General features: G+C 40.9%; 1 protein-coding gene across 1 annotated transcript in view; it reads left to right on the top strand.

Moving 5' to 3' along the window:
• LOC137658414 (mucosa-associated lymphoid tissue lymphoma translocation protein 1-like) overlaps positions 1–19210 on the top strand; it is a 68933-nt gene extending 49723 nt beyond the window's left edge. Inside the window, exons 14-17 of the mRNA XM_068393104.1 lie at positions 8217–8278; positions 9128–9307; positions 12788–12850; positions 18113–19210. Coding sequence (XP_068249205.1) covers positions 8217–8278; positions 9128–9307; positions 12788–12850; positions 18113–18232 — 425 coding nt within the window. The 3' untranslated portion in view covers positions 18233–19210. The remainder of the gene's footprint in view (positions 1–8216; positions 8279–9127; positions 9308–12787; positions 12851–18112) is intronic.
• The last annotated feature ends 340 nt before the right edge of the window (positions 19211–19550 follow it).

Genomic DNA, 19550 nt, shown 5'->3' with positions numbered 1-19550 from the left:
CTATTGGAAATGTCCATGCTTGGCAGTTTGTCGGACGGGAGTTTGAAACCCGTTAAGCTTAGTAGTTTCTAGTATTGTTTGCAACCTCGCCTTCCTTGTGAGCTAGGGATGGTGGATTATGAGGAGCTTATAGGTTCTACCTGCTGAGTCAGTAGCATCCATTGGCTCCCCCTCCTAAGTCTTAGCTTGATGGAGAGGGGGCTTTTGTGCTGATCCTATGAATATATGGTCAGTCTCTAGGGCATTTTTTTCACTGTGAGGACATTACAAGTCTGTCAGAAATAATACACTAACAGGGCAAGTATTTCCTGAGAAATAATGTATTTTCTTGTATAAATTTAATTTATTTATTTTGGTAAGTTAGTATTTTATTTTATCGATAATATACAGTATCCATTTTAAATAAAAATATATAAAGAAAAGTTTCATTATCTGTAGAGTTCATACTGTATCTTATGTCTGATGATGTCATATTTCTGGTGAAGCCACAAAAAACGGGCAGGCAAATCAAGTGATTTCCTTTCAATAGACTATCGATTATGTTAGTATTCCAATGTTCGAAATATTGAGTAACGATACAAAGTATTTCATTGGTCTGTATCAGTTGTTATGAGTACTATGTAGCATAAATTTGACTTTACAACTAGGGTAGAATATCACATTTTACGCGAGATTTTTATTTTTGTTTCATCTCCAATTGATCAATATTTATTTAATGAAAGTATAGTACACTAATAGGACATATATTTTCTTAAAGTAATATATTTTCTTTTACATTAAAAAATAAGATACTTTTGCTGGGTAAATTAGTATTTTTCAATATTAATCTTACCCGATAATCATGTAGCTGTCAACTCTGTTGCCGACAGAAATCTACGGTCGGGATACGCCAGCGATCGCTATACAGGTGGGGGTGAACACCACAGCGCCATCTGTGGTCAGGTACTCCAGTACTTCTTGTCAACACCACCTCAATTTTTCCTCTGTCGTGCCTCCGGCTAGACCTACATGGATACGCTGTTGATTCTGGAGTTATTGCTCACGATTTGGTGATGTATTTGCTCTAGAGTTTAGCCTTCGCTATTCAGGAAGCTTTATCATTAGCTTAGCAAGTTTTTGGAATTAATTTGATTTAATTTTTTATTTAATTTTGGTGACGAAGAGAGTATGAACTCTCTTTCACTTTTAATGGCCGACCCTTCCCTTAGACGGAAGTGTTGGTGTCGAAGAGAGTATAGACTCTCTTTCTTAATTTTGCTTAACAAAAGTTATAGATTTATTTTATATCTCTCCGCCTTTTATAGGCCTCTTCGATTAACTTCCTTTTATTATAAACTTATTAAAATTAATTTTTATATTTGTTTATATACGACCTTTCCTAATTGTAGGCGGTCTTTTCTTGGAACCGAAGTTAATTAACATTGAGCCCGTCATTTCGTTTTTACCTGTTAACATATTATGCTATTTTAATGTTTTTGAAAGAATTTCTTTGATAGTCTCGTACTGTTTTCAAAGTTGAACTAACGTTTTGTTTTGTCTCTGCTGTTGTTGACGTTCAGAACGTTCAACTTGCGCTCTATCGTTACGATAGAGAGAGAGTATTCACGGTGTCACGTTGCAGTAAGAGTAGAACGATTCTATCGTTTTGTTCATTCTTTCTTAGCTTAAATGGTTTTAATTCTAATAAAGGAACTTTTTATTTGGGAAATCTTTCAGTTTTTTTCCTTTAACAATAATATGTTTTAACGATATATATAATTGGGCTCATCTCTCAGGTTCTAAGTGAAGAGAGAGAGAGAGAGAGATAGAGACGGAGGGAGAGAGAGGAGGATAAACGTTTCGTTCAAGCGGGTAACGTTGTTATCGTTTTTGCTCTTCTCCCTAGTCTCTTTAGGGGAAGAAGGTAAACGTTTCTAGAGTTTTATTCTTGTTCTCAGGCTTTATGCGGTGAGAGATTTTAAACGTAGTTTATTTGATCTAGTGTTTAGTCTCTTTTCCAGCCACTGAATTATTTATCTTTCATTATGTTTTTCTGTTACATTGTAATACTGTTTTCGCAATTACTAACTTTTAATGAAGGATAGAATTGCGTGTTTCAGGTACAAACCACTTAAAGTTTCGAGTTCAGTGAAATAAGTGCAAACAGAAAATCAAAAGTGATAAAGTGATAAGCGCAAAGTGTTACAGTGTTGCGTTCGAGGGTTCGTCTGTTCGTGCCAGTTGTTCGCCTAGTCTGGGACCTCTTACAAGCTCCCAAGCAGGGGAGAAGTAACGTCGAAGGACTTATGGGTTCATCAGGCCTTGATCGACGAACAGACGTTTCCCTCCGTGGTTTCGGGTGTAACCAACTCACGTAGCCGACGTGATCACCCCACCCACACAAAGACGAGAGAGCCCTTTTTTTCCTCGTCTGCGGAAGAGGTTTCTCGCAGAAACCATGGACCAAATCTTGCAGCTTTTAAGTGCAAGTCGGTCCCTTCCGCGCAAGTCCAACTCCTAGGTGGTGCCATTAGCACTGGGTCAGTTCGGACTTGCTGCAGTACGACAACTGCACACCTCCCTGAGAGGCAAGGTGGTATCGCAACAGGCAGTAACTCCGTCTGTTGCCGCACCAGCTGTTTTAGACCCTCAGTCTCAACGGACAGTAGCTCCGTTTGTTGTTGTCTTTCTTAAACTCTAGTGGTCTATGCTGCAGACAATGCAGTCTCAGCTTGCGGTGTTGATGCAGGAGTTTCAGGCAGAGAAGGTTAGCACACCTCCTCCTGCGAGCGCTCCTCCACCTCTGCGCAGTCCACCCTGCCAGACGTATGATGTTGAGGCTCCTCCTGCCTCCATGCGTGAGCTGCCGCATTGGGAGTTGCCAGGTACCAGCGCTATGCAGCAACCTCCACTTTCCTTGAGGCAGGAGCCTCATGCTATGCGGCAACCGCCTCAACTCTTGAGGCAAGAGCCTCAACTCTTGAGGCAAGAACCTCAACTCTTGAGGCAAGAGCCTCAACTCTTGAGGCAAGAACCTCAACTCTTGAGGCAAGAGCCTCAACTCTTGAGGCAAGAACCTCAACTCTTGAGGCAAGAGCCTCAACTCTTGAGGCAAGAACCTCAACTCTTGAGGCAAGAACCTCAACTCTTGAGGCAAGAACCTCAACTCTTGAGGCAAGAGCCTCAACTCTTGAGGCAAGAACCTCAACTCTTGAGGCAAGAGCCTCAACTCTTGAGGCAAGAACCTCAACTCTTGAGGCAAGAACCTCAACTCTTGAGGCAAGAGCCTCAACTCTTGAGGCAAGAACCTCAACTCTTGAGGCAAGAACCTCAACTCTTGAGGCAAGAGCCTCAACTCTTGAGGCAAGAGCCTCTCTCTGCGCAGCAACCTCCTCTACCCATGAGGCAGCCTCATGCTATGCGGCATCCTCCTCAACCCATGAGGCAGGAGCCTCATGCTATGTGGCATCCTCCTCAACCCATGAGGCAGGAGTCTCATGCTATGAGGAGCCTCATGCTATGCGGCATCCTCCTCAAACCATGAGGCAGGAGCCTCATGCTATGCGGCAACCGCCTCAACCCATGAGGCAGGAGCCTCATACTATGCGGCATCCTCCTCAACGCATGCGGCATGAGCCTCATCCCTTGCAGCATGAGCCTCATCCCATGCAGCATGAGCCTCATACCATGCAGCATGAGCCTCATCCCATGCAGCATGAGCCTCATCCCATGCAGCATAAGCCGCACGCCATGCAACATGCTCTGCTTACCTTACAGCATGCTCTACATACAGCATGCTCTGCATACAGCATGCTCTGCATACCTTACCGCATGCTCCTCAGTCACACATCTTTGGTTGTTGCCAACTCACTAGACTGTCAAGCAGTTTCATAACGTTGCCTTCTAGTCTGCTGCTTTTGCACCAGTGAAACCCTCACTGAGAGAACTTAGCTTTTCTCGGATATGGTTCCTGTAGATGAGAAAGTGCTATTCTCCCTCCTTCTGATATTCCCTTGAGGACTCTGTCATTTGGAGAGGAGCCTTTAGCTGCTTAGCCTCCTATGGACTTTTATTTAAGCATAACATGCTTCCAGGGAGGGTAATGGTTCCACTTCAGTCGCTAACCCCGTCTGTTACCACACCTGCTCCCATAGACCTTGAGCTTTGTTGCAAGACATGCAGTCCAATCTTAGTCCTTGTTAGAGGATTTTTTGTTTACGGAGTCAGTGTGTCACTGGGAAGACGTTCAACAACCAGCAGAAGTGACTTGTTGTGACGCAGTGCGGCAACCTCAGCAACCCGATAAGGAGTTGTCTGTACGACCCAGACAGTCTAGACAGCTTCGGGTTGTCGCTGTACTTCCTCGCTTCCCCATGGTTGACAGTTCACAGACTGTGCAGCAGTACCATGATCTTGTGTCCGGCTCCGTCAGACGACTAGCTTTTAAGAGCTCCCACAAGTCGTCGCTGTCTGGAGATTCTCAGATGGACTATGGATCTGACCAAGGAACTGGGCCTCCTGGTCAATTTTGAGGAGTCCCAGCTCGTCCCATCCCAGACCATTGTCTACCTGGGTATGGATCTTCAGAGTCGAGCTTTTCGAGCTTTTCCGTCGGCCCCAAGGATCTACTAAGCCCTAGATTGCATCCAGAGCATGCTGAGAAGGAACCGATGCTCAGTCAGGTAGTGGATGAGTCTAACAGGGACACTTTCATCGCTGGCCCTGTTCATCGAGTTAGGGAGACGCCACCTCCGCCCCCTTCAGTATCATCTAGCGGCTCACTGGATAAAGGACATGACGCTAGAGACGATCTCAGTTCCTGTTTCCGAAGAGAGGAGGTCTACTCTCACGTGGTGAAAGAACAGCTTTCTTCTCAAGGAAGTCTACCTTTGGCTGTTCAGAAACCCGACCGCCGTCTCTTCTCTGACGCATCAGACACGGGCTGGGGTGCGACTTTGGACGGACAGGAATGCTCGGGAACATGGAATCAGGAGCTAAGGACACTTCACATCTATTGCAAGGAGCTGTTGGCGGTTCATCTGGCCTTGATAAACTTCAAGTCCCTCCAGCTTAACAAGGTGGTGGAGGTGGACTCTGACAACACCACAGCCTTGGCTTACATCTCCAAGCAGGGAGGGACTCATTCGTGGAAGTTGTTCTAGATCGCAAGGGACCTCCTCATCTGGTTAAAAGATCGAAAGCTCACGCTGGTAACGAGGTTCATTCAGGGCGATATGAATGTCATGGCAGATCGCCTTAGCCGGAAGGGTCAGGTCATCCCCACAGAGTGGACCCTTCACAAGAATGTTTGCAGCAGACTTTGGGCCCTGTGGGGTCAGCCAACCATAGATCTGTTCGCTACCTCGATAACCTAGAGGCTCCCGTTGTATTGTTCTCCGATTCCAGACCCAGCAGCAGTTCACGTGGATGCTTTTCTGCTGGATTGGTCCCATCTCGACCTGTATGCATTCCCGCCGTTCAAGATTGTCAACAGGGTACTTCAGAAGTTCGCCTCTCGCAAAGGGACACGGCTGACGTTGGTTGGCTCCGCTCTGGCCCGCGAGAGAATGGTTCATAGAGGTACTGCAATGGCTGGTCGACATTCCCAGGACTCTTCCTCTAGGAGTGGACCTTCTACGTCTACCTCACGTAAAGAAGGTACATCCAAACCTCCACGCTCTTCGTCTGACTGCCTTCAGACTTTCGAAAGACTCTCAAGAGCTTGGGGCTTTTCGAAGGAGGCAGCCAGAGCGATTGCCAGAGCAAGGAGGACATCCACTCTCAGAGTCTATCAGTCTAAAGGGGAAGTCTTCCGAAGCTGGTACAAGGCCAATGCAGTTTCCTCATCCAGTACCACTGTAACCCAGATTGCTGACTTCCTGTTACATCTAAGGAACGTAAGATCCCTTTCAGCTCCTACGATTAAGGGTTACAGAAGTATGTTGGCAGCGGTTTTCCGCCACAGAGGCTTGGATCTTTCCACCAACAAAGATCTACAGGACCTCCTTAGGTCTTTTGAGACCTCAAAGGAACGTCGGTTGTCCACTCCAGGCTGGAATCGAGACGTGGTCCTAAGGTTCCTTATGTCATCAAGATTTGAACCTCTCCAATCAGCCTCTTTTAAGGACCTCACATTAAAAACTCTTTTCCTCGTGTGCTTGACAACAGCTAAAAGAGTAAGTGAGATCCACGCCTTCAGCAGGAACATAGTTTTCACATCTGAATCGGCTACATGTTCCTTGCAGCTCGGTTTTTTGCTAAAACGAGCTTCCTTCACGTCCTTGGCCTAAGTCGTTCGAGATCCCAAGCCTGTCCAACTTGGTGGGGGACGAACTGGAGAGAGTACTTTGCCCAGTTAGAGCTCTTAGGTACTATCTAAAAAGGTCATAACCTTTACGAGGACAATCAGAAGCCTTATGGTGTGCTATCAAGAAGCCTTCTCTTCCAAGGTCTAAGAACTCAGTTTCTTACCTATTCAGGCTCCTGATTAGGGAAGCACATTCTCATCTGAAGGAAGAAGACCTTGCTTTGCTGAAGGTAAGGACACATGAAGTGAGAGCTGTGGCTACTTCAGTGGCCCTCAAACAGAACCGTTCTCTGCAGAGTGTTATGGATGCAACCTATTGGAGAAGCAAGTCAGTGTTCGCATCATTCTATCTCAAAGATGTCCAGTCTCTTTACGAGAACTGCTACACCCTGGGACCATTCGTAGCAACGAATGCAGTAGTAGGCGGGGGCTCAGCCACTACATTCCCATAATCCCATAACCTTTTTAACCTTTCTCTTGAATACTTTTTATGGGTTGTACGGTCGGCTAAGAAGCCTTCCACATCCTTGTTGATTTGGCGGGTGGTCAATTCTTTCTTGAGAAGCGCCGAGGTTAAAGGTTGTGATGAGGTCCTTTAGTATGGGTTGCAGCCCTTTATACTTCAGCACCTAAGAGTCGTTCAGCATCCTAAGAGGACCGCTACGCTCAGTAAGGAAGACGTACTTAATAAAGGCAGAGTAATGGTTCAAGTCGTCTTCCTTACCAGGTACTTATTTATTTTATGTTATTTTTGAATAACTAATAAAATAAAATACGGGATACTTAGCTTCTTTGTTAACATGTATGCTGGTCTCCACCCACCACCCTGGGTGTGAATCAGCTACATGATTATCGGGTAAGATTAATATTGAAAAATGTTATTTTCATTAGTAAAATAAATTTTTGAATATACTTACCCGATAATCATGATTTAATTGACCCACCCTTCCTCCCCATAGAGAACCAGTGGACCGAGGAAAAAATTGAGGTGGTGTTGACAAGAAGTACTGGAGTACCTGACCACAGATGGCGCTGTGGTGTTCACCCCCACCTGTATAGCGATCGCTGTCGTATCCCGACCGTAGATTTCTGTCGGCAACAGAGTTGACAGCTACATGATTATCGGGTAAGTATATTCAAAAATTTATTTTACTAATGAAAATAACATTTTTTTTCTTGCAAGAAAATTTTCTGGCATCCTGGCATCAAATAAGAGAGAACACTCTCTCTCTCTCTCTCTCTCTCTCTCTCTCTCTCTCTCTCTCTCTCTCTCTCTCTCTCTCTCTCTCTCTATTCAATTTCGTTTCGGAAGGATTATTGCACTTTAGAAAATTTAGAAGATTACGATTATTTAAATAGTTAATTGTGCTTTAATAAAATATGTGCTTTTGTTTTAAATTTTGGGTGTATTTTATCAATAAGTATTTTGGGTGCCATGATCAGATCAGCTGATCTGATCACGGCACTCAAAATACTTACATACATACATATACCAAGGCACTTCCCCTAATTTTGGGGGTTAGCCGACATCAAACAAATTTAAAAAAAGGGGACCTTTCTTAATGCCCAGATCTGATTATACAGTATAAGGAAAGGAAAGGTAAAGAGAACAAAATTGATAATGTTCTTGGCAAGTGAATTTTTAAATGTTTGACAAATTAGGAAAAGAAACTAAGAAAAAATAAAACCTAGGCTAAAAAGGCAAAGTAAGTCTATTGGATTAGGAATTAAAAGACTATGGTCATTACAGGCTAAATTTGATAAGTAGTGACTTGATATGTGTTGAAAAAAATACTTGAGCATAGGAAAGTCTATTTTAATTCAATAAAACTGTGGTTTCTTCGTCTTGCAATTATGAACTATATACTGTATCCTATTACAAATGAATAGATACTATTTATACATTGAAATATGATGACTTTATTTTCAGATCACACAGTGCTTAAAAAATGGGAAGAGATGAGTAATGTTGGCGGTACTAAAGAAGAGGTGGTTAGTATTATTTTGTTAGCTTTTGTTATAGTAGTTAAGAGCCTAAAGGAAAATTTTAGTCAATCATTTTTGTTACATATTCTAAAAGCTGGATACCACTTGGTTTCAGTTTTCTTGCATATTTCATTTATGTCAATTTAATTATTACCTGATAATTATGATGAGATCTACTCTCTTAAGATCTCTTAAGTATTTGTCCTGCTGTGGCATATTTACATCCCAAGAAAAAGTAGCCTACAACCAGGGATGCAGCTGGAACACTCATAATGTCCGTGAAACATTAGAAACTCATAGGGCTTATCATTAACCCTTTTACCCCCGGGGTATTTGGAAATTTCCAACCCTTAACCCCCAGGGGGTTATTTTTTTCCAAGCACATTTTGCAGTATATATTTTTTTAAATTGCTCTAAAAGCCTTAATTTTTGCCATAGAGAGGTCAGGTGGGTCTCATTATCTTGGAAAATGCTTGAATTTTCTCAAAAAATTATAGAAAATATGAAAAAAAAATTTTTTATAGCATTTTTTTGCAAGGACGTAATGGTACATCCATGGGGGTAAAGGGATGGCTTTTGTGAAACGTACCATTACGTCCTTTGGGGGTAAAAGGGTTAAGAACTCAAAGTATTTGTCCTGCTGTGACATAATTACATTCCAAGAAAAAGTAGCCTACAACCAGGGATGCAGCTGGAACACTGATAATGTCCATAAAATATTAGAAACGCATATGGCTTATCATTAATATGTATTTGAAAATTAATTTTTAGTTTAATAATAATTTTATCATGCAAGATGTTTGAAATTGGTTTATATGATACAACTGGAAGCTTAAAATTTTACTCATGTTGCAGGTTAAAGTTGGTAACAATGTGATGGAAGTCAAAATAAAATGTGAACAAGAGGGTTATCCCATGATAATATCAAACTCAATAGATGTGGTTATTAGGATTACTTCCAAGAATTCAGGTGACGTAACTACAGGCGAAGAGGGATTGGTTGTTACTGTTACACCCAGTACTTCAGATGCAGAAGTAAGTCAATTAATTGTTGATCAGAATTTAACTTTAAACTAGAACAAAGCCACTGTAACTTTTAGTGTTTGTAGTTTTATTGAAGATTGATAATTCATGCTAACTATTTAGTTGATTATTAAAACTCAAGCATTTTGTAGAGATCCTCTCAATGAAAGAATGTCATATTAAATTCATTGGGCTTCACATTAAATTATTTTGAAGTGAAATATCTTTTTCTTCAAGTTTGAATCTAAAGATCTGTATATACTGTCAATATTGTTTCAGTCTCGTTCATACATTTTTAGCTTTCTCCTATCTTGATGTTCATCGTCTTTAGAACTTTATTGTGTAATTTTCATTAAAATTTACATTATTTTCAATTTACTCCTTTTCATGCTCTTGAATATCAAGAAGGGATACTATTACTTGTATTGAAGTTTACTCTCAAAGTCAGTTGTGAGTGATTGGTTACTGACCACTGGTAATCTAAAATGGGGGAAGATGATCAAGTAGACTGTAAATGAAAAAGACTTGAGGAAAATGTCACCTTTTTGGTTTTCGATCAATTGCCTAAACTATAATTTTGGGGTTAGGCTGCTGTGCAGTTCTCGGGGCCTTTCCTGTAAATGCTAGAACAGGGAATCCAGTACGAAATGATAAAACAAAGAAATATTACCATCCCTGCTCTAGGGCCAGTGTCTCCATGTGCAAGGAATGAACTAAATATGTATAAAGACAATGGGTTCAAGCACTTTTGAACCCATCACAGAGCCTCCAATGTTAACCCTTTTGCCCCCAGGCTATTTGGAAATTTCCAACCCTTAACCCCCAGGAGTTAATTTTTTTCAAGCACATTTTGCAGTATATTTCTTTTAAATTGCTCTAACAGCCTTAATTTTTGTCATAGAGAGTTCAGGTTGGTCTCATTCTCTTGGAAAATGCCTAAAGTTTCTCAAAAAATTATCAAAAATATGCAAAAAAAAAATTTAAATAGCAGTTTTTTGCAAGGATGTACCAGTACGTCCATGGGGGTAAAGGGATGAGTTTTGTGAAACGTACCAGTACGTCCTTTGGGGGTAAAAGGGTTAAATGTGACTGCTAACTGATGATACATCTCCCAAAGAACCATTGCCAACACAGAAAACAATGCTTACCCAAGCGTTTGTTTTCTCGTCTTGCAACAATCTTTTCAATCTGGAAGAATGTCTCGGGTATGTCCCATTTCCCTTCACAAGTCTAGGGAACACAGCACCTCCCCAAATATAGGTTTTTCTTGGTCAAAACTCCTGTTTTGGTAGTTTGGCTGCTGTGAGTCACAGACTGAGAACCCTTACAAGCATTGTAGACAATGCTTACCCATGCATTTGTTTCTCACCCTGTAATCATCTTTTTCTATTATCGTCAAATGAGGACATCATGTTCGTGCTCTTAACTGACAAGTTTCAAGATTTTTACGCCAACTTTTATATTAAGTACAGTTAATCAGGATCTGAATTAGTCATTTAAGTAATTCTAGCATTAGGCAATAGTTTTGATACAGGTGCCACTAATTGATCGCGTACAATGTTCAGTCAGGTATTACAACCATTCACCATCTCCCCTTTAGCTTGGAATTCATTGACTTTGATTATCATTATTATTTTGATTATTACATAACAGGAGTATTAATTTAATTCCATACATATAGCATAACCTAGGCTGGAAGTTTTTTGGTAACCTTGGACAGAGTATAATCTACAGAAATTGTGGCAATTTATTGTAAACATATAGAGTGATGGTGCCTTTATAGGAAACAGTTATAGCAATAAAGTCCTATTTAGTTAGCTTGGCATACATAAGTTTGTATTATGATGGTTTAGTTGTATATGCTACATGTACATTTTGTTTATATATGTATGCATAATATTTGTGCCATAGATATGGCATGGAACCAACATACCATTATCTTATGGTAGGTTAGATTACCATATATTTCTCCAGGGATTTCCTCTCATATGATGATTAAGTTGACTTTTTATTCTTTTCTTTTCACCTTTGTAAGCATAAATTGCCACTTGCTTGGTTATACTGTAGATGACTTGACCCTTATGGTACACAATTCTACATTCTTTTATGCTCTGGTATTAGTCCTTGGGAACTGCACAGCTGCCAAACTCCCAAAAAAGGGATTTTGACGAAGGAAAAACCTAGTTTTGGAAGATCCTATTTGGTTCCCAAGACCCTCCTGCCTCCCTGGACTTGTGAAGATAAGTGAGATATACCCAAGACATTCTTCTGGGTATAAAAGTTGGTTGCTGGACGAGAAAACAAACGCTTGGGCAAGCATTATCTTCTGAGGTAGTAGGGATGTATCATCAGTTAGCAGATGAACACTGCACAGGAGGTGCTGTGATGGATTAGATAGTACCTCTACCCATGGATTTCTCTTATACACACTGAATCCATTCTTTGCACATTGATACACTTACCCTAGGCAAGGAAGGATTATATTTCTTTGGTTTATCATGTACTGGATTTCCTGTTCTAACCTTCACAGGAAAGTCCTTGGGTTGCTGTGGCCTGATCGGTAACGTCTCTGCCTGGTGTTTCCCAGTCTGGGGTTCGAGTCCCGCTCAGACTTGTTAGTGCCATTTGTGTCTGCAACCTTACCATCCTTGTGAGCTAAGGTTGGGGGGTTTGGGGGAGCCTATAGGTCTATCTGCTGAGTCATCAACAGCCACTGGCTGGCCCTCCCTGGTCCTAGCTTGGGTGGAGAGGAGGCTTGGGCGCTGATCATATAATATATGGTCAGTCTCTAGGGCATTGTCCTGATTGCTAGGGCAGTGTCACTGTCCCTTGCCTCTGCCATTCATAAGCGACCTTTAAACCTTTAAACCCATGCACTACCTTCCCAAAAATAAGTTTTCTGTCATCAAAACCCCTCTTCTTGCCAAACAACTGTTCAATAATGTTTCCTAACCCATCACACAGCAGATCTCCCCATAGGTTGTATTTTGCATTAAAAGTCACAAATTGAAATTAATATATGAACGGCATAATTAGTTGTTTGGCCAAAAATTGGAGATTAGTAATATCTATTTGCCTAGTTTTTATAGATGAATACAAGAGGTGATTTTCTAGTCCTTAGTATCCAATACAGAAAGCATAAGGGAAATTTTTTTCATCTCTATGGATGTGAATGCCACAATACTAGAATAGTTTTTCTTTTGAATTAGCTTCAGATATACAGATCTATATTGTCACTAGTTTTGTTATGAATTTAGAGGTTTTAAAAAATCATTACTGCTGGTGATTAGAAATAATCTCTAAGTGTAAGTACAGTATAGTATTGATGTGTGTTGAGTGTTTGCAATTTGATAAGTTGAATAATGATCATATTCAGTTATGGTTACAGATGTATAAAGTTTACCATTAATAGATTGGGTTTTGTGATAAATTTGATGAATTTTGATAATAGTTTTACTGAACCCTTAAACCCTTTGGTTTTTTCCTCTCTAGGTCATCGAAAAAGTTACTGATAACCCTATCAGATGCACTATTACGAATCTGCAAGCATTAGATGTAAGTAATGTTAAAATTTACTGTAAACTCATATCTCATACTTTTTTAATTTATTGCAAGACTATTAATAATACAAAGAATTAATCAAGCAGTCCAAGTTTTCAATATTAAACTTACCCGATAATCATGTAGCTGTCAACTCCGTTGCCCGACAGAATTCTATGGAGGGATACGCCAGCTATCACAATACTAGAAGGGGGTGTATTTACCAGCGCCACCTGTGGCCAGGTACTCAAGTACTTCTTGTTGACACCTCCTCAATTATTCCTCTGTCGTGCTTCCGGCAAGACGTTCTGGGATACGCTTATGTTCTTGGAGTATTTTCACGACTTTGGTGAAGTATTTCTCTTTGATTTCGGCTGTCGCTTTACTGGAAACTTCTATATTAGCTTAGTTAGCTTTTGGAATTAATTTGATTAATTATGGTGACGAAGAGAGTATGAACTCTCGTTCACCTTTCAATGGCCGACCCTTCCCTTAGACGGAAGTGTTGGTGTCTAAGAGAGTATAGACTCTCTTTCTTAATTTTGCTTAACAAAAGTTATAGATTTATTTTATATCTCTCCGCCTCTTATAGGCCTCTTCGATTAACTTCCTTTTATTATAAACTTATTAAAATTAATTTTTATTTGTTTATATTCGACCTTCCTAATAGTAGGCGGTCTTTTCTTGGTACCGAAGTTAATTAACATTGAGCCCGTCATTTCGGTTTTACCTGTTAACATATTATGCTATTTCCGCCACAGAGTTTGAAAGAATTTCTTTGATAGTCTCGTACTGTTTTCAAAGTTGAACTAACGTTTTGTTTTGTCTCTGCAGTTGTTGACGTTCAGGTCAACAGGGTACTTCAGAAGTTCTCCTCTCACAAAGGGACACGGCTGACGTTGGTTGGCTCCGCTCTGGTCCGCGAGAGAATGGTTCTTAGAGGTACTGCAATGGCTGGTCGACATTCCCAGGACTCTTCCTCTAGGAGTGAACCTTCTAAGTCTACCTCACGTAAAGAAGGTACACCCAATCCTCCACGCTCTTCGTCTGACTGCCTTCAGACTTTCGAAAGACTCTCAAGAGCTAGGGGCTTTTCGAAGGAGGCAGCCAGAGCGATTGCCAAAGCAAGGAGAACATCCACTCTCAGAATCTATCAGTCTCAAGGGGAAGTCTTCCGTAGCTGGTACAAGACCAATGCAGTTTCCTCAACCAGTACCACTGTAACCCAGATTGCTGACTTCCTGTTATATCTAAGGAAAGTAAGATCCCTTTCAGCTCCTACGATCAAGGGTTACAGAAGTATGTTGGCAGCGGTTTTCCGCCACAGAGGCTTGGATCTTTCCACCAACAAAGATCTACAGGACCTCCCTAGGTCTTTTGAGACCTCAAAGGAACGTCGGTTGTCCACTCCAGGCTGGAATCTAGACGTGGTCCTAAGGTTCCTTATGTCATCAAGATTTGAACCTCTCTAATCAGCCTCTTTTTAGGACCTCACATTAAAAACTCTTTTCCTCGTGTACTTGACAACAGCTAAAAGAGTAAGTGAGATCCACGCCTTCAGCAGGATCATTGTTTTCACATCTGAAACGGCTACATGTTCCTTGCAGCTCGGTTTTTGCTAAACGAACTTCCTTCACGTCCTTGGCCTAAGTCGTTCGAGATCCCAAGCCTGTCCAACTTGGTGGGGAATGATCTGAAGAGAGTACTTTGCCCAGTTAGAGCTCTTAGGTACTATCTAAAAAGGTCTTAACCTTTACAAGGACAATCAGAAGCCTTATAGTGTGCTATCAAGAAACCTTCTTTTCCAAGTTCTAAGAACTCAGTTTTCTTACTATTCAGGCTTCTGATTAGAGAAACACATTCTCATCTGAAGGAAGAAGACCTTGCTTTGCTGAAGGTAAGGACACGTGAAGTGGGAGCTGTGGCTACTTCAGTGACCTTCAAACAGAACCATTCTCTGCAGAGTGTTATGGATGCAACCTATTGGAGAAGCAAGTCAGTGTTCAAAGATGTCCAGTCTCTTTACGAGTACTGCTACACCCTGGGACCATTCGTAGCAACGAATGCAGTAGTAGGCGAGGGCTCAGCCACTACATTCCCATAATCCCATAACCTTTTAACCTTTCTCTTGAATACTTTTTATGGGTTGTACGGTCGGCTAAGAAGCCTTCCACATCCTTGTTGATTTGGCGGGTGGTCAATTCTTTCTTGAGAAGCGCCGAGGTTAAAGGTTGTGATGAGGTCCTTTAGTATGGGTTGCAGCCCTGTATACTTTAGCACCTTTGAGTTGATTCAGCCTCCCAAGAGGAACGCTGCGCTCAGTAAGGAAGACGATCTTATTAAAGGCAGAGTAACGGTTCAAGTCGACTTCCTTACCAGGTACTTATTATTTCATTGTTATTGTGGATAACTGATTATATGAAATACGGGATACTTAGCTATCCTTTAGTCTTGTACACTGGTTTTTCACCCACCCCCCTGGGTGTGAATCAGCTACATGATTATCGGGTAAGTTTAATATTGAAAAATGTTATTTTTATTAGTAAAATAAATTTTTGAATATACTTACCCGATAATCATGATTTAATCGACCCTCCCTTCCTCCCCATAGAGAACCAGTGGACCGAGGAATAATTGAGGAGGTGTCAACAAGAAGTACTTGAGTACCTGGCCACAGGTGGCGCTGGTAAATACACCCCCTTCTAGTATTGTGATAGCTGGCGTATCCCTCCATAGAATTCTGTCGGGCAACGGAGTTGACAGCTACATGATTATCGGGTAAGTATATTCAAAAATTTATTTTACTAATAAAAATAACATTTTTCTGTTATTTCTTGCAATCTCCCCTTATGTTCATATTGCTTTCTTCAATAGCCTGCTTTAACTGACACTTAAGAGTAAAATTTAAAAAATTTAATAATTTTCCCATTCTCTTTTGCCTAAAAAATTCATGCCCTCAAACGAGCCCTCTAGCAGATTGCCCAAGTCTCTGCAATGAGAGAGCCCCCTTTCAGAGCGCAAACTAACAGGTCTACTTGCTGAGCCTATGCTGCCTAGATAGTAGGGGTGGCAAGATCTTGTTTGACATTCATCCAATCCAAAGAAAAGTCAACAAGATCTGACAAAGGTAACTCCAATAAGGGTTTCAATTCTTGAGGGGTCTTGAAGTGTCGATAAATAACTGAAGGGCACCCCGAAGGTGGAGCCACAGTCACCTCTCCCTGGCCATTGCACTCATGAATGAGCACAAGCATTTTCACAAAGGAGCTGTCTGACTACGGCTGGCCGTTCTGGACTACTTTGACTTCTTCTTCATCCGAGATGAGGAGTTGGAATCTGAGTCGGAGAAAGAAGAGGAGATGACAAGGAGGAGGATAAGAAAGAAGTGTACACACTTATTCAACTTTCTGGCTCTAGTTCCTGGCTCTGCAAGTAGAGTGGTCGAGATCTGATCAACCGTCGACATTGATGCTCCCTCGAGGGGAGAAACCACGCAGGCTGTTCCAACAGGAGCTACAACACTGAGCCACACTATCACAGAGGAAAGGGAAGGCGCACCCACAACACAGGGCAACACTTTCCTTCCACTCCAGGGACCACGCTTCCCGACTGCAGCACCCTACCAGCCGAGCTGGGTGCCACCATACCATGTTTGCCACCTTTTTTTTTTTCGGTTTTAAGAGAGGGCAACCAATTTGGTTCCTGAACTGGGGAGCTACTGTGCCCTTCATTACCATCATTAATCTTGGTACTTTGTTAAATGCACAGGGAGTACTGGGGGAGAGGAGTCTCCATTAAAAGTCATCAAGGGTTTACGTGAAAGACCTAATGAATCCCCGGTCAAACTCGTCAACTGCCTGCATGGTCATAGTTGAAGTGGCTTCAGCCTCTGAACAGGACGGGGAAATGCTAGGGGCTTCTGATGCACCAACATAACCTGAAAAACTAGCTAATGTTGATCATCAATCTCCCAACTCATGCAGCATTCTCCCCTAGAACTAATCTAGGGGTGGTAACAGCAGTCACACCCCGAGGAGACGGCAGCGGCGTCAGACTTCGCTGGTGTCTTCTTGGGCATTGCCAAGTCCAACTCTGCCGATCGCCTAGCTTGCTGCTGCTTCCCCTTCACTGCACTGGATACTGTGATCGATACTCGGAACATTGAGATACCTCCAAACAGACATGCCCCTTACAAGAGGCACAGAAGGCGTGTGAATCTAGGGCTGGTTTCCATTCCATTATCAACAACCACAAAAAATCAGGAGCTGTTATGTACAGGTGTACAACGTCCCCAGTTGAATAACAAGCCACGTATATTTGTTCAGTGGCTACTTTCCTCTTGGTAAGGGTAGAAGAGATTCTAGGAGAAGAACACTCCAAAATCAAACCATTGTTCTCTGGTCTTGGGTAGTGCCATAGTCTCTGTCTTGGATTAGAGATCTCTTGCCTGGGGATACACTTGGGCACACTGTTCTATCTTATTTCTCTTCCTCATATTTTTGAAGTTTTTTCAGTTTATATGTGAAGGATCTAATTTAATGTTGTTATTGTTTTTAAAATATTTAATTTTGATTGTATATTCTTCTCTTGTAGTTTATTTATTTCCTTCTTTCCTTTCCTCACTGGGCTATTTTTCCCTGTAGGAGCCCTTGGGCTTATAGCGTCTTGCTTTTCATACTAGGGTTATAGCCTAGCTTGTAATAATAATAATAACCGATTCCACTTTGCACCGATACTCTCCCTAATTAAAGGATGAGGGTTTACATGTCTACATTGTAGGAACAAATCCATAGCACTAAGGTGAGATAGTGCTTGGGTGTTTAATATTTACACGTTTGGTTTGCTTCTTCCTCACTTCCCCTCCTTTGTCTCTTTCCCTCACTATCTCATGCTAAATGTGGGATGCAGCCATATCAACCTCAGGTGAATTTCATAGAAATAATTAGAATTTCAATAAAATTGGTTATTTTATTTTTATACTTCTTCATGGTTCATATATTTCCTCTCCACCGGATAAGCGAGGTCAAGAAGCTGTTGAATTTGCTTTGACTAAGTAAACTGAAATATAAGACATACATCTTGCCAGACAACTCTGTCTATATTGCTGTAGTATACCAGTGGGGTTGGCTAGGAGGATTAATGGATAACGAGAAATTTGTAAGTCAATGCAAGGGTCACTTATCGAAGATAAAACCACTTGAACGTCAGGTGGGTATAAATAATCTTATTATTAAAATTGCAATTTGGGTAACTATTTTTTATTTCTTATCTTTTCAGAATGACTTGTGTGTGGCTGTTACTTTCACAAAAGAAGAGGATATTGTTGGCGAGTGCAGATTCAACTTTGGAACGCCATCTCTTTGTAATATAACGAATAACATTAGAAATGAACTATAAAAGAGGCAGATATTTCTGTCGTTTCCAGAAAATAATTTAAATCTAAACCCACATTTAAACTTATTACCAGTATACCAGAGATATAAATGATAGTGCAGTAGTTGATAGCCTGGGGTACTGATACAGTGAAGTCTATCCCCATTTACTAGATCAATAGGTATTTGATAACTCCCTCAAGAAATTATTGTTGCTGTCTCAGAGTATTATATTTTATTTGGCCTATGCCTACCATACATGGTCTTTGATCTGTCTTTTTATTAAGTTCTTGTTGGCCACTGTACTTATGCAATTGTTTCTTCTTATTTTACTCTATACAGTACATCCCCTCATATCAGAAAGCAGCTGAATTTTTGTATTATTTAGTTTTTTGGTACCTTTTTTGTATGTATTATCAAAAGTCATACTTCTGTTTTCATCTTCACCTCCCAATGAAATTATTGGTTTGATATTAATTGTTAACTTTCCTTAGTGTAGAAGATGCTAACATTGTGGCTTAATTTGCTTTTTCTGTGTGTCCTTGTTTAATTTGCTTCTGTATACAGTATTTGTAGGATAGATCCTGAGAGTCCTAGGAAAATACCCTTAGATCTGGGTGATTTGGACTGGAGGGTTCAATATTACTTATATGGAACTGTTGGCAAATTACACATTCACAATATATGCAGTCAGCATAGAAATTTATTAGTTCAAGTTTATATAACCCTTTTTATCTACCCTTGTGGCATAAAAGAAGATCAAGTACCAGGATGGTCTGGCTATTCATGATATTGTATACTGAGATTTAAGAAAGATATTATGACCATTAATCCTACTGTTGATTAGAATAAGCTATCAATTAGAAGTGCAAACATGATAAACTCTTGAATAAAACCAATAAAGAAAATCTCATACTTTAAACTGGCCGCTAAAACGTTACCTACCTGCCGAGAAGGGAGTTACGGCCAGGCAAGTGACATAAGGCTGAGTTTGGTTAAAGGTGTAGATATTGCCTTAAATTTAAATGGTTGCACACTAATTCGACATCTCTTGTTTTCGATCATGTTATAATTAAATATCCTGGGAGTTATTATTCTGTGTTTTTCCATCTGTGAGTTTTTGTCTTTTGGTTTGCTAAGGTACATTACCAAGTATATCCACATCTTATCATTCACTGCACCTCTGATCTAAATGGCAAATAAACGTATGCCATTTTTCTATGCGTTGTCCTCAATGCATGTTTCTTGATAAAATGGCTAATCATCTTAGGTGATAAGCTATTACATTCAACTATTGTATATGACTTGGATTAAGCAAAAATCTACTCAAAAGGTTTATGAAA

Source organism: Palaemon carinicauda, chromosome 19, assembly GCF_036898095.1.
Source record: "Palaemon carinicauda isolate YSFRI2023 chromosome 19, ASM3689809v2, whole genome shotgun sequence".
Lineage (NCBI taxonomy): Eukaryota > Metazoa > Arthropoda > Malacostraca > Decapoda > Palaemonidae > Palaemon > Palaemon carinicauda.
The sequence above is the reverse complement of the archived record's forward strand: the minus strand, read 5'-3'. Positions and strand labels throughout refer to the sequence as shown.